Consider the following 25372-nt stretch of genomic DNA (forward strand, 5'->3'; position numbering starts at 1 on the left):
GAAAATTAATAAAAGGAAACCTCACTAAAATGGAGTCGGGAGGACAGAAGGGGGAGCTCTCACTCACATATCACTCCATATTGTCGACTGAAAAAAAATGCACAACCTAAAGTTGAGAATTATGTTTTATCTGGTGGACTTTCTGAGGACTTCAAGCCTGAAAGGCAGCCTGTCAGATAGCTCTGAGGGACTGCTTTGAAGAGGTAAGGGAGGAGCCAGGATATACAGGAGTTTTGCAACAAAGACCAGGTAGTCAGAACAGCAGAAGATTACTGTTAATTAAAGAAAACCCAGACATCTCAAGTTAATGAATTCAGCGCTTTTCTATGTATGGAAGATGCAAGAGCCTGGGCTCACTGAAATCGTTCCTTTGATGTGCACCTTAGCTATCTAGGGCCAGAATCCTGTTCTTTCCCATCCTGAGTTCCCTCAGGGCTCATCATAGGGGGTGGCTGTAGTGGCTTGATGGCTGCAACATCCTTTGTTTACTGATATGGCAGGGAACATTTTTCATTCATGATATGAAAACAGATCCCAACAGGGAGAAATGTACCATTCTTCTCTGGCAGGAAGTGACACTACTTTGCTACCACCAGCAGGAAGAAGAAAGATTTTCTCCTTGCCTGGCAACAGCACAGCCCATGAGAGACTGTCACAACTCAATCAGTGAAAAGTCATTATATTTTGAACTCCTATTTTCCTCCAGTGGACTTTTTGTTTATAACAGTCCCTCGCAACTTCCTCTTCTCCTCTATAAAAGGATTTACTCTCCTTTGCTTTATGGGACATGCATGGGGTTTGCTGTAGTTGCTTCAATTGCAATTCTTTGCTGCTCTGAATAAACTCATTTCGCTAGCAAAAAAAAAAAAACAGAAACAAAAACAAAAAACTGACTGTTTTTTGATAACAGGAAGATTTAAATCTCTCAGGCTATCTTTCTTTTCCTTTCCCACATCTTCACCATATAATTTTTTTTTTTTTTTACTTTTGACTTCATATATTTATTTTTTTTAACATCTTTATTGGCGTATACAATATACTTTTATAAGACATTTTTGTTAGATCAATATTCAGTTTTCGTATTAGTGTGATTGTAAATATTTTTCACAGTTAAACCATGTTGTATAGTAGGATTACTATGATTATATTTTTCCCTACAATTTTCCCCTAAAGTTAATTCCCTTTTTTTTCCATTTGCTTAGTTTTCTATATTCCTATCCTGATTTTTCCCATCAAACACTTTAAAGAAGTGTAAATCTTTTTTTCAAACCAACTGTATACTCCATCAGATTTCTTTTTGCCAACAACATTCCTGGGGGCCTCTGTCCTCCTGTGTCCTACTGTTCTCATCTGTATTGGGTGTTTTTAGGTCTGCTGCACAGTTGTCATTCTGGAATGTCTCTACACAGTCAGGCTGGGAACTCTCTTTGCGTCTTTCTCAGGTTAGAGCTCTGCTTTCTGGATTTCAGGTCTCCCTCTTTCTTGTTTTACTCCTTTTTTTTTTTTTTTTTTTTTTGCTGTAGAACATCTTTAGTGGCTTCCAGAGAAAGAGTACATGGGAAGTAATTTTTTTTGATAGCTTGCAGGTCAAGAATGTCATTTTTCTCCCTCATAGTTGATTAATGATTTGACTGGATATAGATTTCTGAGTTGGAAACCATCCTCTCTTAGAATCTTCAGGGCATTGTTCCTCAGTCTCCTCCCCTCTGGTGTTTTGCAGAAGACCAAGATCATTCCAGTTCTTGGTCCTTCACATACAACCTATTTTTCTTCTTTGGAAACATTAAGGAGCTTCTCTTTGTCTCATGTGTCCTGAAATTTCACAATGCTGTACATGGCAGCAAGTTATTTTTCATCCATTGTGCTAAGCCCTCTCAATTTGGAAACTCAGGCCATTAATAGCAGAAAGTGTTTACATGTTATTTCTTTAATATGTTCTTCCTTCCATGTTTTTCCCTGTTCTTCCTAGAAATCCTCCTATTCAGATGTTGGATAGATCCTCACACTTTCGCATCTGTTCTTTCCTGTTTTCCATCTCATCCAGTCAACAAATCTTTATTTAATGCCTACTATGTACCATTCATTATTCTAGATGCTGGGGATATAGAAGGGAGCAAAACTGAGAAAAATTCCTGCTCTCATGGAGTTTACATTAGATATTAGAACGTGATAAGCACAATGGAGAAAAGGAAAATTAGGGAAAGAGGCTAGGAAGTTCAGAATACAGGGCTCTGTAAATAGGGTGATCAGGGATCTTACTGAGAAACTAATATTTGAATAAAGATGAGGGGGCAAGCCATGTCAGTGGATATCTGGGGAAAAATAATAGGCAGAAAGAATAGTATATACATTAGTCCCTAAATGGGGGCAGAATAGTATATACATTAGCCCCTAAATGGGGCAGGCTGAGGCAGGAGCAAGTCCATGGGATCAAGGCTTAGCCAGGAGGCCAGTTTTTGCAGAGAGAAGGGAAGCAGAGGGCAGAGAGGAAAATGAGGTCTGAGAGGTGAAGTGGGGGTCGGTGGATTTTACTGTGAACGACAGTGAAAGCCACTGGAGGGTTGGACCAGGGGACTGATGTAATTGATTGACTTTTTTAGCAGGATCACCATAGCTTGAACAGTGTAGGGCAGGGGTCCCCAACCCCGGGGCTGCAGACCGGTATCGGTCCGGGGCCTGTTAGGAACAGGGCCGCACAGCAGGATGTGAGTGGCCGGTGAGCCAGCAAAGCTTCATCTGCTGCTCCCATCGCTTCCCATCGCTCGCATTACCGCCTGGACCATATCCGCCGCCCCCCCGCCCCCGGCCATGGAAAAATTGTCTTCCACGAAACCGGTCCCTGGTGCCAAAAAGGTTGGGGGCTGCTGGTGTAGGGCGTCAGGGTAGAAGCAGAACATTTAGTAGCTATTGCAATAATTAAGGAGAAAGTGAAGGTGGCTTGGACCTGGGTGTCTTTTTATTCTGTTTTCTGGGAAATTCCCACAAGTTTATTTTCTAACTCTTCTATTGGATTTTTAATTTCTGCTTAAGAAATTTTGACTTCTTATTTCTTAATTTCTGAACATTCTTTTTTCTTTTTTGGCATCCTGTGCTCCCTGATGTGGACCCTTGTTCCCTGATGTGATCTTATGTCTCCGTAGATAATAATTCTTTTCAGGTTTCTTTTGCTACCTCCATTATCTCTGACTCCTCTGAATCCCCTTTTCCTGTTGTTTTGTCTTGTTTTGGTTTTGGATGGGGTTGTCTCTGTCTTTCCTGTTACAATTTTCCTTCAATGTCTGGTAATCCTTGGCCATCCATTCATACATAAGAGTTGAGTGGAAGTTCTGTGTGATGGGGCTACCTGAATGATGGACTTCTCTGTGGGATATTTGGGCAGGAAGAAGACCTTCATGTTGAGGACAACCCACCCCTCACTCCCATTTTTGGTACGTGTCGGGGTTTCTTCCACTAAGCCAGTCAATTTCCCAGAGTGGGATCTGTGAATGAAAAATATCACCTGCCATGTCAGTAAACAAAGGATGTTGCAGCCGTCAACCCATAACATTACAGCCTCCCTGACAGTGAGCCCTGAGGGAACTCTGGTTGGAAACAGAATGCCCACACTGCAGCCACCCCAATAGTGCATGCTGAGAATCTCAGGATGAGAAAACACAGGATACTGGCCCCAGATAACTGAGGTGCATATGAAAGGAGTGATTTCAGCGAGCCCATACTCTTGCATCTTCCCATACATAGATAAGTGCTAAATTCCTTAAATTGAGATATCTGGTTTTCTTTAATTAATAGTAATATTTGATGTTCCGACTACCTGGTCTTTGTGGCAAAAATTCCTATAGATCCTGGCTCTCCCCTTGCCTCTTCAGAGCAGTCCCTCAGAGTGATCTGAGAGTCCTATCTCCTGGGCTTGAAGTCCTCAGAATGTCTGCCGAACAAAACGTAACTCTCAACTTTTAGGTTGTGCATTTTTTTCCCAGTCAATAGGTCCTATAGTCTCTCACTGGGAGAAGCCTGACTCTCTGACCAGAATGTTGCCTTTTACCAAATCTTCCCATTTTCAGCATGATATCTCCCTCTTCAGTTGTCACAGATATGAAGTCTCTCTGGTTCAGCCTTTTCAGAGGAGAACCCTCCAGTTCGTTACCTGGGTGGGAAAGGGATTTAGAGTCTAACTGCTCCCTTAACTGCCTTGTAACCAGTCCTCTTGTTTTTAGCACCATTTACACCTTCACCTTCAGTGGTACCTGGTGATTCCAATTCTTGAGCTTTTCTATTACACCTTAGCATCAATCAACTTGTTTCCCGGCTTCCCTACTCCAGGACTTTGCTTTCTCCATTCTACTAAAGCCATTTCCATTTATCTATGCTCTCCAGCTTCCGAATGATGTTGACATCTCTTGTCTGCTATTGTCCTTTCTTCAGGTCTTTTTGTCCATGTGAATTTATGCCCTTCTCATCCTTTTACTGTCATTTCAGTGGGGTTGGGAGAGGGAGTAGAGGTGAATGTGTCATGTGTATTCATGGGATTCAACCTGCCACCTTTACCCTCAAGTCTCTTCACAGTGTTTCAATTCTGTGTGTTCTGCCTCTACTTAAATAGCGAGCTCTATTCACTGCTTAGAACTGTATTCCGCTTGGACTGGGGGTTAGGTGAGGCAGAAGGTAACAAAGGAATAGAAGATACACACACTTTCTCCAAAAAATTACATTCCATTGACTCTCTCAGGGTAGGGTAAGAGCCCTTTTTCCATCGTGCGATTTCTGTCAACTACTCTTTTCAAAAGCAGGAAAGTCCTGCTACTTCTCTTATGTGTTTTATGTATTTTGGCTAAGGGAGCTGTAGGGCTAGGTGGGGTGCTCAGGAAGGTCAAAGGATGGAAAAGTCTAATTCATAACCCACACAAAGACAGTGAGGGTCAGGGGCAGTATAAATTACCAATTTCCTTATTTTTAAAAAGGAGACTGAAGCCCAGAGAGCTGTAGTCGATTTGGATCAACTTTGGTCTCTTGGGACATACTTCTCTCAAATGATCGCTTGAAAATGCCACATTATTAGCAGTCTTTGGCCCTTTGGGTCTAAGGTTCTCTCTGTCCAAAGGCTGCAGGCCCCTTGCTGTTCCTTGGGTCAAAGGTCGCTTCAGAGGTCGTTCCTTTCACCACCGCCCCTCAGTTTTGTTTTTTGTAGCGCTGGTTCATTTTTTAAATTATGTTATTATTTTATCTGATTATCCTCACTGGAATGTAAGCCCTATGACAGAAGGGATCTTTCCTGTCTCGTTCGCCGTTTAATCCTCAGGGTGAACCTGGGATTCGAAACTAAGCCTGACTCCAAAATCCGCGCTTTCAGCCACTACATTATGCTGCTATTTGGTAAAGAAAGCAGATGGGCTTCTGCGTTTTCAGGCAAGCAAGACGGCAAAAAGAGATACCCTACTGGGAGAAGGGAGCAGGTGGAAAACATCCGGCTCTAGGAGCGCAGCGCCCTCTCGTGACCTTTCTCTCCGGAAGCGTTTGCAGCCCTCTGGCGCGAGTGCGCACGCGCGGCCGCCGGGGTCTCTCTGGGTCGCGCGCGAAGCGGGGACGTGAGGGAAGGTTCCGCCTCCAGGGTAGAAAGGCGCCTGCGCCGGCGGAGCTCCGGTCGGGACGCGCATATCTCGCTTCCTCCCTCCCTAGCCTGTACGCGGGTGGGCGTGGGAGGAGGCGGGGAACACTGGAGGGGAGCGAGGGGGCGGGTGTCGCGGGAGGGAAGGAGCGAACCGGAGAGCGTCGTCCTGAGAGGAGTGAAGGCGGCAAAATGGCGGACCGCTTCTCCCGCTTCAACGAGGACCGAGACTTTCAGGTAAACACGGGCGTCGCCGAGGTCCGGGGAAGGCGCTGGCCGAGCCGGAACCTCCTCATCCCCCGCTCCCAGCTCGCTTTCTCTCCGGGCTCTGCTCCGGCTTCCGAACCGGCTCCCTTTTCTCCCTCCTCCGATTCCTCAAGGGGCCTCCCGGTTTGAGGAGAGGCCGCATCTCCTCTCACCCCGTATCCTCTTACCTCTTTACCTCAGGCCGCCGGGTTTGCGGCCTCGGCCTGTTCGGGCTGCGGGTTTGGGAGCCCCAGCCTGGCTGCTGGGGGTGGGAGGAGGGTTGTGCTGCCCTCGGGTGTGCCCAGCGTGTTGCGGGCGCTGGGCTGTCTCCCAGGGGACACGGCGGTTGGGTTGGGGTGGGAGGGCTTGGGGCGAGTGTTGCTGAGATCGGGGCTCCCGAACCCCTGGATTTTGCTCGCACGGCTCTTCTTGGAGTCCTTCCCCCTCTTTCCTCATTGTAACAGATAAATCCCTTTCATTGTCTATTTTTCCATGTCCTCACCCGGAGAAAGAGGGCTTTAGTTATCAGACGCCTTCTTGGTTAGTCAAACATTGAGATTTCTCCGGGCGTAAATGTTGCTGTTGTCATTAGACCATTAAATGGGCTTGGAAAACAGTAAGTTACAGGATGATGGTTGATGTAAGCTTAGCCCCAAATCCTACCTCGAGAGATGTGTAAGAAGCTTCCTGATAATGGACTTTACAAGCAGGTGATGACTAGTACCAAAAGCTTGATTTTTCTTTCTTCAGTTGCAAACGTTGTATGGAAAAATGTCCTTGCCATGGCGAGCATTATTGAGGAAAATATTAAGGCCAAATTAGAACAACACGTCTTTCGGCTGTTTCGAATACCTTCCAGTTAAGCATTGTTACCGCAGCAATCTCGGGTACTAAAAGGGATTTAGTAGAGATGGGCTATTTCTAGGGTAAAATACATCCTCAATCTCAAAGAAACCACTGCATTACTACCGCATATCCTGGCAACAGCAGTTTGGGTCAGGGGATGCCGAACTCAAATTAATATCCCGCTGCAGATCTTTCTCAAAGTAACACGGGAATACACGGGATAGGTTTCGGAAGGCAGTTTGAAGGCTTTGAATTCCCCGAGATGTTTGGGTTGGTAAATAAACAGGTAAAACAGTTAAGCCAACACTTAACAATCTAGTGCCTAGAATGCTTATGAGAAGTTTTGCAGCAGTGAAGGATCTGGGACTGTTGAAAACCCTTGTGATCATGCGCCTGCTGATAGCTGCAGCACAATGCAGGATCTCAAGGTGTTTAAGGCTATAATGCAGGTCCTGGGAAGTTGGAAGCAGTCAGTTCAAGTCATTTGAACCCTGGGAAAGGTGGTTTTTTGTTTGTTTGTTTTAGGGAGCAGCATAAAACATGAGTAGGCTGCAAGATGTGTGGGATTTATTGGTAGTTTTTTAAGGAGACATGTTGGTAACTAAAATCCTCAAGTGCTTTTCAGAGGAGAGAATTTGGGGATCACTTAATAAAATTGAAAATAAATAATATGGACAATTAAGTTTTGAGGGGAAATGTTTGTCAACCACAGGATTTCAGCAGTCAAACAAACAGGATTTGCAGGGCCTTGAAAGATTTTGAAAACTGGAGAGCAGAGTATGAATGCCGTCACCTGAAAAAACTGAGAAAGCCTCTACTTTTTCAAGTAAGATGATGACTTTCTCTTCTGATGCTGTAGTTGCGTTTGTATAAGATCTGCTTTTGGTTGCTTGGTAGTCCTTTGAAGATACTACATATATTTTATGTACTGCTTTTATATTGGAATACCCAATTTCTGCTGTATTGGGTCAGCCAGGTAAATATTGGTATTTAAAATACAGATGTCCCAGCATTATGGATAAATAGGGCATTGGTAATGAAAAACTTTTAGACAATTACAGGATAATAAAACTTCTGTAAATTATTGTGCTAACATTAAAAAAAATCATTCATTTAAAAATACTTAAAAGTACTGTTTTCTGGATGTTTTAATAAAGGGGAAAATATAGATTGATTTTCATTAATGATGTCATTTGATTTAGTTATTGGAGAGAAGACATAATAGGATGCTCCTGCATATGGTATATCTGAAACATTGTTCAAGGTCAGGTTATTCAAAATTAACTGTGGCCTTCTTTTAAGGCTTTAAGTGATAAATGAGGTGAAGCTAGTAAGTACACTTGAAAACAGATCCAAAGTAGGTTTCCAGACACAGTGTATAGATCCTGTTGCTTTAAACATATCTTTTTCTAGCACTGGAAATTTTTCTGTGCACCTTCTCTGGTAAGTTCTAGATGATTATCATTTTCTTTGCCTTTAATTTGGCAAGATAATTTAGAATTTCACTCTTTGCCAATTTACCATCAAGTGCAAATTTTGGGGAGTTTGAATACTGTCTCTTGAATTCAGTATGGAGTCAGAGGTGGCTTCACTATTAGATTTTGTGAACACTTAAAGTTTCAAAGGTGTCTTGTATAATATAGTGAGGAGCTTAACTGGTATGCCACTTGAAGCACTTATGAATATAAAGAGGAATTATTATCAGGGACATTAGTTTGAAAACATTTGATAACTTCATTTTAATAAACAGGTACTATTCTATGAGCTTTACGTGTGTTATCTCATAATCTTCACAATAACTCTAGGAGGTAGGTACTGTTACTCTCATTTTCAAATGAGGCAGCTCAGGCACAGATAATTAAATAACTTGGCCAAGTATACGCAGCTGGTAAATGGCAGAACCTGGATTCAGACTCTGGCTTTTTGACTTTTGAACCTGTGCTCATGACCATTATCTCTACTGGCAATTTATGTATTTTATATAACTGTAATTGAGTCATCAAATGTGTAGGATAAACTTATAGGTCACAAAGAATAAATGAGCTTTTAGAGAGGTGATACAATTACAGTTTTTACTCTGTTGCGTTTTGTGCAGATCTGTTTCTCCTTGGTCTCCCAAGGCTTCTAGGGAGGCTCCTGACAGTGATAAGTTACACCTTGTTGTACAGGATATATTGTTAACTTGTTTTAGTTCAGACATTCTTTTGTGTACCCCTTTTAAGTGGTATTTTATCTTTGGAAGTCTTTGTGATTTAGGCTGATTTATTTATTTTTTTAATGTTTTAAGAGTTTTAGCTACTTTAAGAATCTGACCTCAATTTCTGAATGAGACATGACTTCTGCCTACGTTTACCAGATTAAGGCATACTTGTTCACAGATTGAAATGTTACACAAACTAATGGAAAATAACATAGTATAATTTACAATATAGATGTGTTCAACACTCTGAACTACAAGTTCACTAAAGAAAGTATTATTTGTACAGTGATGTACAGCTATGAGGTGTACACACTGCTTAGCATTTAGTGGTTGCGCAGCTATTAATGATGATGCAGCTGAATGTTAGTGAGGAAATGTTCTTCAGCTTGTGTACCTGCAGAGGACTGGTGATTTAGAGTAGCCTCTCATTTCTTCTTGTTCTGAATGTATTCTGCATTAGATTTCTAATGAAAAGGAGCTACAATAATAGATCAGTGAGTGATAGAGAAACAACTATCTTAAAGGTGATAATAAAAATGTAAAAATTACCCAAGAACTTCCTATAACCTATATAGTAATCATAATGGTACACAGCAATAAGCAAGTCATGTGTTACTTTTATGTAGTATGTTTGTAGGATTCCTTTTTGTGTTTCATATATGATACCAGGATGTGACCTTCAGATAATTCTTTTTTTTTTTAATTTTTTTAAAATAATTTTATTTATTTATTTTTGGCTGTGTTGGGTCTTAGTTTCTGTGCGAGGGCTTTCTCTAGTTGCGGCGAGCAGGGGCCACTCTTCATCGCGGTGCCGGGGCCTCTCACTGTCGCGGCCTCTCTTGTTGCGGAGCACAGGCTCCAGGCGCGCAGGCTCAGTAGTTGTGGCTCACGGGCCCAGTTGCTCCGCGGCATGTGGGATCTTCCCAGACCAGGGCTCGAACCCGTGTCCCCTGTATTGGCAGGCAGATTCTCAACCACTGCACCACCAGGGAAGCCTGCGCCACCAGGGAAGCCCCCAGATAATTCTTAATTGAGACCATTAAGTCAGGAGGTTTACAGTTTTAAAATATTTAGGTCATAGAAATATATTAATATATTTTCTGTGTGGGTCTGTGTAATAGAGTTGGCATTCTAATGCAGGCATGCCAGAGATCACACATGGGCAAGTGTTCTAATCTCTGTTTCCTGTGTTTCCTATCATCTGAAAGATGCCACTAGCTATGAAAATCATTGTCAGCTTTGCTTGGGAGACTGAAACTTATGCAAAATCATTACTATTTCGTTTCCCATATACATTATGATAGGTGGAAAGGATTGGAACCAAGGCTGTGTAAATTTCAAAATACTGATGATGAATTGGCATGATTATTATTAGCAAATGCAAAGTTATTGGTTAGTATATTCTCAAGGGATCAAGAGTGACCAAAGAAAGGTCAGAATAAAGGAAAGCTCCCTGGTGGTGATTTGAAGGGTAGAGGGTATATATTTAAGGCAAAAGGCACTTAAAAACGTGGGACATATTAAGGAATAACGTCATAGAGACACTTATAATTTGCATTGAAGGGAGGATGGGGTTGGCGAGAAGTGTGATCATAGGGCTCCATGTGATGGTACCCTTATTTATTTGTTTTCAAAGTAGGCGTGGAAGACCAAGAAGAAACAGATCTAGACAAATATATCATTAGGCTGAGTGCCGTCAAAATTATAGAAAAATAGGTGTCCCTGTTGTATTCCTTCCTTTTAGTCTGTGTGCGTCACAGAATTCTCATTAAAGTACTGTGAAGGATTCTTTTATCACATTTTCTCAGGTCTTTAAGTTATATAACCAGAACTAAAGTTTGTGACTTAAATTTTTTTTTTAAAACGTATATAATTAGCTATCCTGATTGTGCTGCTTCATTGCTGAGATAATTTCCATATAAATTCCATCTATTTGGGTACATGATAAAATGAATAAAGGACAGTCTGTTTTCTTGATGTGGTCAAGATTACCATTTTTGGAAAAGTTGTAGCAGAAGTTCATGAAATCTTGAATTATGGGTTTGAAACCCATGTAGAGGTTTCATTTTTGTTCTTGTGATTTAATAAGTTTCTAATATTTTATTAATGAAAATGGATTCCAGCTTGAGGTAGACATCCAGTTCTTGAATTCTATTCAAATTCCTTCCTGAAACAACTTGGTACTTTTGCTTGTATGTCTGGCATTCTCTTTTCATATTAGCATTGCCATTTAGTATTAAGTGAAAGCTGACTCATGGCAATTACCAAAGGAATTACAAATGACCACCACAAATACTGAAAGAAGGCATTGATTTGATATTGCAGTGAATACCAGAAGATGTTGTAATGATTTTCCAGTTATAAAAAATGAATTGTCCACTTAACTTGGAAGTCTAACCAAATGTGCTTAATGTGTATTGTATTAATCAGTGCAAAAAATTAAATATGCCCAGGCTGAATATACTGTGTTGTCATTCTTACACAAAATGATATCTTTGGGATTTAACATACACTTAGTATTTTATACTAATTTAGGAATGTATGGGGAAAGAAGTATAGCTAAAGTTGGTTTGGCAATGTACATAGGTTAATAGCACGTAATGTTTTAGTAAGTGCTATAGAGAGTAAGAAATTAAAGTTAGGACCCAAAACCACAAGTTTCCTGTTTCTTGCCTTAATTCTTCTTTTTACTGACAATGTTAGGGTAAGATAAATCTTGTGTTTTGTGTCAGTCAAGCAACCAGAAAGTTATCTTTGTAATATTACATTTACTCTCATCTCATGAGGTTCCAATTATTTTTTGTCATCCTTGCCACTCTTTGGCAATTACATTGATTTCGAGAGGGAATTTCAATTTATCGCTGTGTTTTATAGAACTGAAATACAAAATAGCTCTCCAGGTTTAAAGTCATTGATCATGGTTTTTTTTTTTTAATAAATAAATAAATTTATTTATATATTTTTGGCTGTGTTGGGTTTTTGTTGCTGCGCAGGGGCTTTCTCTAGTTGCGGCGAGCTGGGGCTACTCTTCGTTGCGGTGCGCGGGCTTCTCATTGTGGTGGCTTCTCTTGTTGTGGAGCACGGGCTCTAGGCGCGTGGGCTTCAGTAGTTGTGGCGCTTGGGCTCAGTAGTTGTGGCTCGGGGCTCTAGAGCGCAGGCTCAGCAGTTGTGGTGCATGGGCTTAGTTGCTCCGTGGCATGTGGGAATCTTCCCAGACTAGGGCTTGAACCCATGTCCGCTGCATTGGCAGGTGGATTCTTAACCACTGCGCTGCCAGGGAAGTCTGATCATGTTTTGTATCTGACATTTTAAATAACGCTTGTTGGAAGAGTCAGTGTTCGTATCTCATGGTTCATGTAATAGTATTTTTCCAGAGTTGATGAGAGAAGAACAGCTTAATTTTTCACCCTTTTTATAGGCAGTACTGATAAAAAATCAAGAAATTAATTTGATACTTTAGGTCTTGACTATAGAAGAAACTAAAGCTGATGCTTGTGGTTTATATGCTGTAGTGTCAATAACTTCTTGTTGCTATGAGTAAAATTATGGAGTATTTTAAAAGAAGGGGCAAAAGTGGTTGAAAATTTAATTGGTTTAATACTACTTTAGGGTATCATCTGCACAAGAGATGCAAAGGAGTTTATTTACTTCAAGAATATTTTTTAGAATATAAGCTAATTAAAATTGTTAAAACAATATTTGAATAGGGGTTGTACTAAGAATAGCATGTATGATTATGTGGCGGAGTTGGTTAAGAAGTGGTGTTTTTCAAGGAGCTATTGTTTTAGCTGGAGAGATAACAAAAGTAATAATATTAAGTTTATTACACACAAGACTAGCATGGTTATCAGATGAATAGTATTATAGTCAGTAAATGCAAAACCCTAAGGAAAAGAGAGAGCCCTTAAAGTGGAATAATTAGGTGTGCTTTTATGAAGAAATTAGCATTTAAACTGGGTCTTGAAAGATGGGTTTGCATCCTTGCAAAGGAAAAGAATGGGAGGCATTCAGTTGGAGAAAATAGGGTAAAAGTATAGAAGTGGAACTAGCAGAATTGGTTTTTTTAGGACAATGAATAAAACATTGGGAATAGGGGAAAAGTGAAAGCTAGGGATACAAAAGTAAGTTTTATTTTAATGCTGTAGGCAGGCATGTACTGGCTATTTAAGGTGTTGTTTAAGCAGGGGAATAGACATAGGAAGATTGATTTAGATACAGTTGTGTTAGATGTGCTATACATACAGTTAAAGCTGTGATAACCAGTCTCCATTAACCAAAATTAATGTGAGTGGGGGCAAGGGAGTAGAGGGCGTATACAAGGGAGTGATTATGATAATGGGCTATGTGATTTTAAGCATGGCAGAGAGATAAGTGAGGACTTTTGGGGTGGAGGGTAGAGAAAAAAGTTGGATCAATGGATTGTAGGTTCTGATGGGGTTTAAGAATTGTTGGAGTGGAGGTACTAGAGGGAATGAGCTGGAAGGACAGGAGGTTGTGGTTGGAGAGCACAGTATTTGAAGTAGAGATTATGGAAGGGTTGAAGTTATTAGTAATGACCATGAGAGTGAAATGGCTAAGGTAGAATGGAGGTCAAGATCATTATAGGAAAGGAAGTTAGGGAACTGAGGCACCAGGGTGTTGTAAAATCATCTAACCTAGATATTAGAATGGTAATATTGTGTAGTTGCATACTGTCATGGTTTAATAAGTTCCCTTGTATACATTCTTGTCTAATTCTCCCAGTAACTCAGCAAGGTAAGTAGTATAGGTAGTAAGTCTTTCATAGATGAAGAAACTGGGGATAAATTATTTGCCTAGTACAGAGCTGAGTTTTGAACTTTAATCTTCTGATTTCTTTTGTTGCATTCTTTCTGCTGTGGTACATAGTTTGGCCTCTTTTTGAGGAGATGAGTGTTGGTATTGTCTACATTATGCAAAGCATTGTTTCTCGTTAATACATAGCAGCATTTTCTACCAGTTAACTAACTGGTAGGAAATAGATGGTATGCTTATTATTAAATATTTTTTTTTCCCAGAACCATCTCAGCGTTATAAGCTTAATTGGTTCTTCATGACTTCTTGCTTGCCTTTTTGCTGTTTATAGGCCTACCAGAAATTCCATTCCATTTCCCAAACATTTATTGAGTGCCTGTTTGTTAGCATAGCATCATAAAAGGATAAGAAAAGAAGATTTTTTAAAAATTAGTCCATTTTGTTAATTTGTTCCAGTAAAAGAGTAGATGGCAGAGAAGAGTGGTACTTCTACTGGGTACTGTCAAATTAGGGTACCAAAAACTTATCCATGACCATTATAGCATCAAAAGTTGACTGCTGTGGAATCTAATGATGATACTATCAGCTACTATTTTTTGAGTAGTATTACATGCCAGGCCTTGTGCCAAGGCATTTTGGAGATATTTATCTAATCTAAGTAACCATCCAAACCAGGTGGTGGTATCCTTCATTTTACAGAAGAGAAAACAGAAATTGAGGCCACACAGTAAACTCAGTTTTGAACACTGTTTTCTCCTAAAATACGACTTTTCCTGTCTTTCCTGATTGTTTCAAGTATAAGATACAAACGCACTAACTTGGTTTCTAAGACTCTTCTTAGGCATCTGGTGCCATTGTAACAGGTGTATTTCTTTTCTTCCCCCTCATTGTCCTGTCCTGCCATCTTGTAGTTTATGTTATTATCTGGACATGCTAGACTCTTTCATTGTTTTTTGTTTTTGCATATGCTCTTACCTGTCTGGAATTCCTACTACTCATTCTTTTTTAAAAAATATCTATTTATTTATTTGGTTGCACCAGGTCTTAGTTTCGGCAGGCAGGCTCCTTAGTTGGGGCATGCGTGTGGGATCTAGTTCCCTGACCAGGGATTGAACCCAGGCCCCCTGCATTGGGAGCAGGGAGTCTTATCTACCGCGCCACCAGGGAAGTCCCCTTACTACTCATTCTTCAAGATTCAATTTGCTGTTGTCTCTGACGTCTTCCCTAGGCAGAGTTAGTTGCTTCATTTTCTGTGCTCCCACAGCACTTTGGTCATATTTCAGTAACAACACTTTTATTAGTAATAGTAGTGTTCTCTGTTAGGTACTATGGTATGCATTATTATCTCATGTAATCCCCGGTAAGGTGGGTTTTATTTTTATCCCCATTTTACAAAAGAAAAACTTACCCACTTCACATAGCTAGTGAGTCGAAGAAGTAGGTTTCAAGTAGTTTGGACCAGTCTCAGCCTTTAAGCACTGTGTTGTTTTATTTCTCCTACGGTATACTTTGTAATACTTATTATAATACTTATAATTTATCTCATCTCCCTGGACGTGGAACTCCTTGAATGCAGTCTTTTATTCATTTTTCTAGTATTGAGTCAGGGTCTGGCACCTACAGGTTGCTCAGGTATTTGAATTAATGGGTAAGTAGAGACGTGTATGTAGGAAGGAAAGACTTCGTAGACTCTAAGAAGAATGTCCAGATTTGGTGGCTCAACTTCCTGCTGTGCTGTGGATTATATAGGTTGAACTATTAGTTCTGTGACATCCTAAAGCCAGTTGAAGGATATTTCAAGTGTGGAGGTTGTCTTACGGAGAGTTATAATCTCACTTTATTTTATATTGTATATAATTTCAGCAGTCTTTTAGTTGTGAGTTTCCTTTTGTGTGACACATTGTACATACACATTGTTTTTCCTTGGACTAGTGCAGAATTTTTGTCAAACATCTAAATAGATAGACATTTGTCATACCAGCCAGTGGTGAAAAATAATAAGCATTGCTATGGGTCTCAGAGGACTTTTTTTTTTTAAATTAATTAATTTATTTTTTCTATCTATTTAATCTGTCTATCTTTGGCTGTGTTGGGTCTTCGTTGCTGCACGCAGGCTTCAGTAGTTGTGCCACGCAGGCTTAGTAGTTGTGGCGCATGAGCTTAGTTGCTCCGAGGCACGTGGGATTTTCCCGGACCAGGGCTCAAACCCGTGTCCCCTGCATTGGCAGGTGGATTCTTTTTTTTTTTAATTTTAGCAATTTCATGTATCTTTATTTATTTATTTTATTTATTTATGGCTGTGTTGGGTCTTCATTTCTGTGCGAGGGCTCTCTCCAGTTGCAGCAAGTGGGGGCCACTCTTCATCGTGGTGTGTGGGCCTCTCATTATCGCGGCCTCTCTCGTTGCGGAGCACAGGCTCCAGACGCGCAGGCTCAGTAATTGTGGCACATGGGCCTACTTGCTCCGCGGCATGTGGGATCTTCCCAGACCAGGGCTCGAACCGGCAGGTGGATTCTTAACCACTGCGCCACCAGGGAAGCCCTTCAGAGGACTTAACTCTTGTCTCCGTATCTTTTTGAATGCCTCAAAAATTGTTTACTGACTTTGCCTGCATTTCTGAAAAAGGTCGACTTCTCCTAATGGGTTTTTTTTTTTTTTAATTTACGGCTGTGTTGGGTCTTCGTTTCTGCGCGGGGGCTTTCTCTAGTTGCGGCGAGCGGGGGCCACTCTTCATCGCGGTGCGCGGGCCTCTCACTATCGCAGCTTCTCTTGTTGCGGAGCACAGGCTCCAGACGCGCAGGCTCAGTAATTGTGGCTCCCGGGCCCAGCTGCTCTGCGGCATGTGGGATCCTCCCAGACCAGGGCTCGAACCCGTGTCGCTTGCATTGGCAGGCCGACTCTCAACCACTGCGCCACCAGGGAAGCCCTCCTATGGGGTTTTAAAACGTTCCTAATTTTTCAGTGTTATGAGTTTTTGGAAACCAGTCCTTTCTTGTTCTAGTCAAATTATCCAGAAAATTTGATATGTCAAACAGATGTACGTGTATTTTTAGACGAGTGTGTGATATGTTTATACCCTTGACTCAGTGTAATGTGTTTTCAAGTTCTTAGATATTTACTGAGATGGCTTAGCAAATTATCTTTCTTACCAGATTACATAGAGTTAAGTTTAATAAGTGAATTTATTCTTCTGGGTTACTGACTGGCCTCAACAGTGCCTTAAAATAATAATTCATTATTTTGTAACTCTTTAAATCTCAAAACCTATGCAGTAATACTGTAGTGTAATCATCTGGAATTTACAGCTGGGGAAACAGGCCTAAGCCCAGAGAGTGGTTTGGTAATCTGCCCCAGGTTATACAGCTAGCAGATAGTAATCATTTGATTTCTGGTGTCTCTGACTTCAGAGATCTTTGGCTTTACAATAATATACTGGAGGTCATTGGAAATCAGACTATATCATTAAGAAAACAGTATTGAAGAACTGGGGTTTTTGAGGAATTGACCATGATGGTGTTTCTGTCTACTTTCTAAATTGAAATAAATTTTAAATGTACTAATAAAATAACATCAAGAATCCCCCAGAATGTCCTTTTCTTTTCTTTTTTCTTTCTTTTTTTTTTTTTTTCTGGCCAAGCGGCTTGTGGGATCTTAGCTCCCCAACCAGTGATAGAACCTGGGCCCTCAGCAGTGAAAGCGTGGAGTCCTAACCACTGGACTGCCAGAGAAGTCCCAGAATGTCCATTTCTTTTTGGATAGGTTTTTCATCCTGAGACATTTTCTTTCTGAATTAAGATAATACTAGAATTAGTTTATTTGGAATGAGTAGGGTAGAGGGAGACAGCGATGAATTCTTGTATTTATTTGTTGACAGAGGAGGACTGTTTTTGTTCATAGATGAAATATGAAGCTGTTCTGTACAGCTCTGTCTGCTAAACAAAACTATTTTGGGTCCATGGCAGGTGGACTCAGCATCATTATATATATATATATTTTTTTTTAATTTTTATTTTTATTTATTTATTTATTTATTTATTTTATTTTTGGCTGTGCTGGGTCTTCGGTTCGTGCGAGGGCTTTCTCTAGCTGCGGCAAGTGGGGGCCACTCTTCATCGCGGCGCGGGGACCGCTCTTCATCGCGGTGCGCGGGCCTTTCACTATCGCGGCCCCTCCCGCTGCGGGGCACAGGCTCCAGACGCGCAGGCTCAGTACTCGTGGCTCACGGGCTTAGTTGCTCCGCGGCATGTGGGATCTTCCCAGACCAGGGCTCGAACCCGTGTCCCCTGCATTGGCAGGCAGATTCTCAACCACTGCGCCACCAGGGAAGCCCCATTATATGTTTTGAATTTAGAAAGTCCAGATTATAAACAAGTAATGTTATTTGAGTTGTGATGTAGGGCTATGATTAATATATACACTTGGAGACATTAGACAATCTCTAAGGGGATAATGGTAAATACAGTACAAAAGATAAATTTTGGTTGGCGAGATTTGGAGCAGAGAGAGACAGGAACATCTACAGTATGCAGCTAAATAGCCAGAGCCAGGTGCTAAGATAGGGTTAGCATGAGTGGTACAATAAACTGCCAAAGATAAAACTTTTAAACTTGGCTCATACCTAGTCTAGATGGGAAAAGCCCGACAGGATTTAAAATCTCAGTCTGTATAATCCTTGTGTTAATGATTGATTTGACTATTCAGATCAGAACTTTGGATCTGCCGACTTTGTGAGTAATATTTTTCATTATTTTTTTTTTTTTAAGAAATGGTATTAAATTTTAATAGTCATAGGAAGATGGAAGAGACTCACCTCTTTAGGGTCTTAAATATTGTGTTTTGCTATTTGAAATTATGGGCTGTTTGTTGTGATCCTTAAAGAATTGTCCCACACTTTTCTTTAGCTCTAATTTTCCCTATTAATTACCATATAGTTAATCACTGGAAGAGGTACAGCTGTGGGATTATGTGGATTCCGAAATTAGCACTGGTTAGCAAAAAACAAGATTATTTATATGGATAAATTTAGGGCAACCCCTGTCTCTATTTATATTTAAATGATCACTACAGCTAAATTTGTAATGAGAAGTTTCCACATTTGTCCTGCGCTTGGAAGCAGAATCCTTGACCTGTAAGGAACTAGAGCTACCGTGTACTTTAATGACATGCAGGTCAGTCAGGTTCTATTCATTTGTAGTTAGACCTACCACAAGTTGATACTTTTTTGAGAGAAGAAGCAGTTGAAAGAAAGTCAGCTAGGTGTATGTATACATGTGTGTGCATTTAAAAATCTTTGACACATTTTTTGGTGTGTGCGTGTCTGATCTTTTTGAACTTACATTTCTGATCAGCATAAATGAAAAGCTATACTTCAATTCTGAAAGCAGGTAATATTTAGAAAGGAAGAGTTGATTTAGACAATGGAATAAGTGTTCAATGCAGTCATCATTGAAACCAAATTTTAAGAATGCTCTAACATAGGATCTGTGAATTTTCACTAGGGTGACCCAATGTTTGGTTTATGCTTCTTGTCCTGGCTAATTAATTACGATTAGCACTCCCTTTTACTCTGAGTGCCCTGGTTTGTATGATACGATCATTCTAGCTCTAACGGGATTTGAGAGATCTAAATGTGGTTTTGAAAGCAGGGTAAAGCAGAAAAAATTACTTCTCTTCAAATCCCTGTTGAGGTCTTCAGATAATCAGATGCCATACTGACTATTTTTGGAAAGAAGGATCTTAGTAAGTTCATCTGAATGACTTGAAAAAAATTTTTGTGGGAGAGAGAGGCAAGAAATAAAATATCATTATCATCATCATCATCATCGTCATCATCACTGCTACTACTATCATAGTTTGTGCCCTGGGAGTTTGAAATCACTTTTTATATCCCTTCCTTTCTTCTTCGTTTTGCTTTTCTAGTACGACATTCAGAAGGGACAAAAGGATTTGGAGTGAAAAGTTAAACCACTTAACCTATAAGACAACCACTATTTCCAATTATATGTGGGTTCTTTCAGAGTTACTTAATATATACAGGCATTCTCCATTCTATCTTTCCAACGGTAGCATGCAAGCACATTTTTCAGCACTTTGATTTTTTTCTCATAATAATATGCTTTCAACAATAATAATAACTAAAAGATTTTTGTTTTTTGTTTTTATTTTAAACTAATTTATTTTAAACTTATTTTAGACATATGGAATGGTCCCAAAAATAGTATAGAGGGTTTTGGTATATCACTCACCGAACTTCTCCTGCTACAGTATTTGTACAATAACCATAATATAATTATCAAAACTAGGAAATTAACATTGGTAAAATAATAATAACTAAACCATAGAGCTTATTTGAATTTTACCACTGTTTCTAGTGATGTCCTTTTTCTGTTCCAGAATCCCATCCAGGATTCCACATTGATTACATTTAGCTATTCTTTGTCTCCTCTAATGTATAACACATCCTCAGTCTTTCCGTGTCTTTTGTGATAACTAGGTTTTTTTTTTTTTTAATTTTTATTTGGAGTATAGTTGATTTACAGTGTTGTGATAGTTTCAGGTGTACAGCTATACATATACATATATCCACTTTTTTTTTTTTTTTAAAGATTCTTTTCCCATATAGGCCCTTACAGAATATTGAGTAGAGTTCCCCGTGCTATACAGCAGGTTCTTATTAGTTATCTCTTTTATATATTGATAACTAGGTTTTGACTAACTCTGCTTTCTATAGGGAATATTATTTCAGAATTATGGAGGCAAGGTTATTTTTTTTTAATCTTTGGGCTTTGTATGGGAATACAGTGGAAGGAATATGGGGCTAAGGATCAGAAGCCTTTGTGAATTTGTGACAATATCTGTATCAGTTTATGTATCAGTTCTCTTGTTTGTAAAATAGGGATGATTAAAAAAAATCCCCTAAATTCAACTGTGATTCCCAAATCCTGTATTGAGTATCTCATGAGCTTATCCTAATAACCTTAGGATAAGGTTTCTAAAGGTATTTTATAAAGCTAAAAGAAGCTGTACATGTCTGTGTGTATGGAGTGGTATTGACCCTTCCCAAAACTTTTTTTTTTAAATAAACCTTTTATTTTAGTACAGTTTTAGATTTACAGAAAGATTGCTAAGATAGTACAGAGTTCATATATATACACATACACCTCATATACTTTGTGCCCATTTTCCCCTGCTGTTAACATTTTACATTAGTATGGCATATTTGTACTAATGAGCCAATATTGATATATTATTATTAGTAGTAGTAGTAGTAGCATTTGGCCGCATGGAGAGGCATGTGGGATCTTAGTTCCCCAACCAGGGAACGAACCCACACCCCCTGCATTGGAAGCACAGAGTCTTAACCACGGGACTGCCAGGGAAGTCCCTTGACACATTATTATTAACTTTATTCAGATATCCTTAGTATTCCCCTAATGTCCTTTTTCTATTCCAGGATCCCATACAGGATATCACATTACATTTAGTTGTCATGGCTCCTTAGACTCTTCTTGACATTGAGCAAAAATTTAGTTAATGTTATAATTGTCATTAATTTTGAGTAATTAATACTTAATAAGTATTTCAATTATCATAAGTACCTATTCTCTAGCTCAGTGGGGCCCTATGCTTATGTTTATTGTATATTTGTTTAATCTTTTAAAGCAAACCCTTTGACTTGTACATTTGTGTTTGGGACATTGTTAGATAAATTTATGACTTATTTGATATAAAAGCCTTCATTAGGAGCATGGATCCAAAATTTAACATTGTTCCTATAGGTAAGAAAGATTTGCTTTAAATGATCTGTTTCAGGGGAAACAAGGGATTGCTTGCTTCCTTTGCTAAAGAAAAAGGAAGAGTTTCATATATCTTCTTTGACCACCTTAATGCCCAACAAAAATATAGTCCTTCTTAACTCTTCTTTGAGGAAGGAGCTATCTAGTCTTCAAGGCAATTCCCTCCAAATCTCCATTGTCTTTGATCTTTTCCAGCTTCCCCTTTGTTTTCTGTATATTTGGTCCTCCTCCCCACCTCCTTAAAAAAAATCTTAATAAACAGTTTTAAAAAGCAAATCTTACTATACCATTCTCTTTCTTAAAGACCTCTACTAGCTGCATATAGCGTAAATCATAGATCAGAGAATAAATCCTGTGCTCTACAAAGCCAGCCTTATGCTTTTCAGTGGAGGAGTCTCCACACTCCACCTTCACCTGGCTATGATCCAGCCCCCTTCCCCTTTGAAGTCTTGCTTGATACTCCTAGTCTGTCCTCCCCCAGCTCTTCATTTATATCTCTGTTATGGCACTTAACCATATTGTAATTCACTGTTTAGCTATTTCCTTCTCCATAAGGCATATTCCTTAAGTCCAGGCACTCTCTCTTTATCTATGTGTCCTGTGCCAGAACACTTCCTAGTAGATGACAAAAAATTAGTGAATATTACGTGTTGGGTTAGAATAACATGTCCTTTTATGTAAATAAAGAGAGAAGAGGCTTGATGATTTTTTGAGAACTGATACATAAAAGAGGCAAGATGATTTTTTAACTGTTGTAAGGACTCGGTATTTCCACATCCTTGCCCTTGTCCCCTAATTTTTTCAGTCTTTTGAAGGTGATTTGTGGGATTCCCTGGTTGTCTAGTGGTTAGGACTCAGTGCTTTCATTGTGGTGGCCTGCGTTCAATCCCTGGTCGGGGAACTAAGATCCCACAAGCTTCGTGGTGTGGCCGGAAAAAAAAAAAAGGTGATTTGCACTTTTCAAATTATGCCCTTAATGGGGTGTTTTTTGTAAAAGACTTTTTCCCAGACATTCTGTTAGACTCAACTTGTAGGTAGAAGTTTACTCTTATACCTAGATATAGCAAGTAGTCCAATAGCCTCTTGTCACAGGTAAGGAAGCTTTGTGCTAATAATGTCTTTAATTTTTTAGAACATTGTGCCCCCTTTATTAAAATGTATTATTAAAAACAGTAATACAGGGAGTTTTCTGTGTGTGTGCTTGAGGCAGGAGGGGTGCACTCCTGCTGCACTGGCTACAGGAGTTGGGGGGTGAGCTTGGCGGTGACGTGGTGCCGTCACATGACTGGGAGCTGCAGAGCAAAGCAGCCTTCATCCCTCCAGGGAAAGTGGAGCAGGTCTGTGGGTATAAGTGTTGCAGCAGTGCACTCGTGGCGAGAATCGGAGAAGCAAGAGACAGCAAGGATAGGCCTAGGAAAATGAAGAAATGGAGCAGCCCATGCAGAATGGAGAGGAAGACCCCCCTTTGGGAGGGGGCCACCAGCCAGCAGGAAATAATACACAGGGAAAGGCTCGCTGACTTGCCTGTAATTTCCAGTGGGCCATACCCAGTAGGCAGGTCAGTGATGGGATGGGTGGAAATGGAAATGTTAATGGAGGGGATGAGAGAAATCAGGAGAAAACTTAGGGAGCTGCAGTTGAGGAATTGTCTTTGTATACTTGTAGGGAAGCTCTCTAATCACCATGACCATCATGATGAATTTTGCCTTATGCCTTGACTCCTGCCATTTCCCTTGAGATTAATACTGTGATTCCCAATGTTGTTTTCTTTTTCCTTGCATTTTCCTGATATGCCTTTACTGATCCGTTTGCTGTGAACCTTACGTAATTTCCATGTGTCAGGTGTTACCAGCTTCTAATTAGAGATTGCCTTGGCACCCAATCGAAGTTTCTGTCAACAGTACAGTTTCACCCATTCGCCTGGAAAAATGTAAAGTTAATAAAGCAATTAAAAAGCTTTTAAAAAGCAAAAAAACAAAAACAAAAAAACAAAAAAAACCCCACACGAAAACAGAACAAGTAGTACAAATGTAAAAGTGGATATTGTTTAAAAGTTCAGGCTACATTGTTAACAAAGTAAAAAGTGAAAGAAAGTGCTGCATTCTCCATTTCATTTCTTAGAGGTAATCATTGTTATCAATTTTACAATTTTGTAGTCAGGTTTTAAAATGTACATACTGTTTTGAAGAAATGCTTTAGAAATTTTGACTATGGGTTTACTCAAGTTATTAACTTTTTTTGTTGCTACTTATAAAAAAAATATAGGCTTTATTTTTTAGAGCAGTTTTAGATTCACAGCAAAGTTGAGCTCAAAGTTCAGAGTTCCCATATATCCATTCCCCCCTTCACATCAACTGTCATCAGCAGTTCCCACCAGAGTGGTACATTTGTTACAAGAGGTGAAACAGCATGGACACATGATTATCAACCAAGGTTGTAGTTTACGTTAGGGTTCACTCTTGCTGTAGGTTCAGTGGTTTTGACAAATGTAGTATAATGACATGTATCCACCATTATAGTATCATACAGAATAGTTTCACTGTCCTAAAAATTTCCTATGCTCCATCTATTTATCCCTTCTTCCCCTTTAAGCCCCTGGCAACCACTGTTTTGCTTTGTTTTTTTTTTGTTTGTTTTTTTAACTGTTTCCATAGTATTACTTTTTCCAGAATGTTACATATTTGGAGTCATAACAGTATATAACCTTTCAGGTTGGCGTTTCTCACTTAGTATTAATAATATGTATTCAAAATACCTCTGTGTCTTTTTGTGGCTTGATAGTTCATTTCTTTTTAGTGCTGAATAATATTCTATTGCATGGATGTACCACGGTTAATTTGTTCATCTGTTCGACATCTTGGTTGTTTCCAAGTTCTTGCAATTATGAATAAAACTACTCTAACTGTCATGTGCAGGATTTTGTTTGATATAAGTTTTAAACGCATTTGGATAAATACCAAGGAATGCAATTGCTGGATCATGTGGTAAGGATATGTTTAGTTTTGTAAGAAACTGCCAAACTATCTTCCAGAGTATTATTTTGCTTTCCCACCAGCAGTGAATGAGAATTCCTGTTGCTCCCACATCCTTTCTAGCATTTGGTGTTTTCAGTGTCTTGGATGTTAGCCATTCTAATATGTAGTGGTATTTCATTTTAACTTGCAATTCCCTAACGAAATAAGATGTTTAGCATCTTTTCATATACTATTTGCTATATGTATATTTTCTTCGGTGAGGTATCAGTTTAGATATTTTGCTCAGTTTTTTTTTTGTTGTTGTTGTTAAGATTTATTGATTGATTGATTGCTATGTTGGGTCTTCGTTTCTGTGCTAGGGCTTTCTCTAGTTACGGCAAGCGGGGACCACTCTTCATCGTGGTGCGCAGGCTTCTCACTATCGTGGCTTCTCTTGTTGAGGAGCACAGGCTCCAGACGCACAGGCTCAGTAGTTGTGGCTCACGGGCCTAGTTGCTCCGTGGCATGTGGGATCTTCCCAGACCAGAGCTTGAACCCGTGTCCCCTGCATTAGCAGGCAGATTCTCAACCACTGCGCCACCAGGGAAACCCCTGCTCAGTTTTTAATTGAGTTGTTTTCTTATTGTTCGAGTTCTTTGTATATTTTGGATAATAGCCCTTTATCAGATGTGTTTTTTTTGCAAATTTTTCTCCTGATTTGTGCCTTGTCTTCTTATTCTCTTGACAGTGTCTTTCACAGAGCAGAAGTTACACATTTTAATAAAGTCCAAACTTATCAATTATTTCTTTCATGCATCATGCCTTTGGTGTAGTATCTAAAAAGTCAATACCAAACCCAGGGTCACCTAGATTATTGCTAGCTTTTACTTGATTTTCATGTCATCACGTTTATTTTGGTGGTAGATGAAAGATGTTTTATGCTTCACCGCCAAGG

General features: G+C 39.7%; 1 protein-coding gene and 1 pseudogene across 3 annotated transcripts in view; both read left to right on the forward strand.

Moving 5' to 3' along the window:
• The first annotated feature begins 5716 nt into the window (after nucleotides 1-5716).
• Nucleotides 5717-25372, forward strand: part of GPATCH8 (G-patch domain containing 8) — a 114929-nt gene continuing 95273 nt past the window's right edge. For 2 of the 3 annotated variants that reach the window (XM_057535802.1, XM_057535803.1), the window contains exon 1: nucleotides 5717-5839. In XM_057535802.1, coding sequence (XP_057391785.1) covers nucleotides 5795-5839 — 45 coding nt within the window. In that variant the 5' untranslated portion in view covers nucleotides 5717-5794. Of the gene's footprint in view, nucleotides 5840-7454; nucleotides 7521-25372 lie in introns of those variants that run through there. The other variant, XM_057535806.1, reaches the window with a different exon arrangement.
• Nucleotides 21415-23188, forward strand: LOC102998615 (protein BEX3-like; annotated as a pseudogene).

Source organism: Balaenoptera acutorostrata, chromosome 20 (genome assembly GCF_949987535.1).
Source record: "Balaenoptera acutorostrata chromosome 20, mBalAcu1.1, whole genome shotgun sequence".
NCBI classification, from domain to species: Eukaryota; Metazoa; Chordata; class Mammalia; order Artiodactyla; family Balaenopteridae; genus Balaenoptera; species Balaenoptera acutorostrata.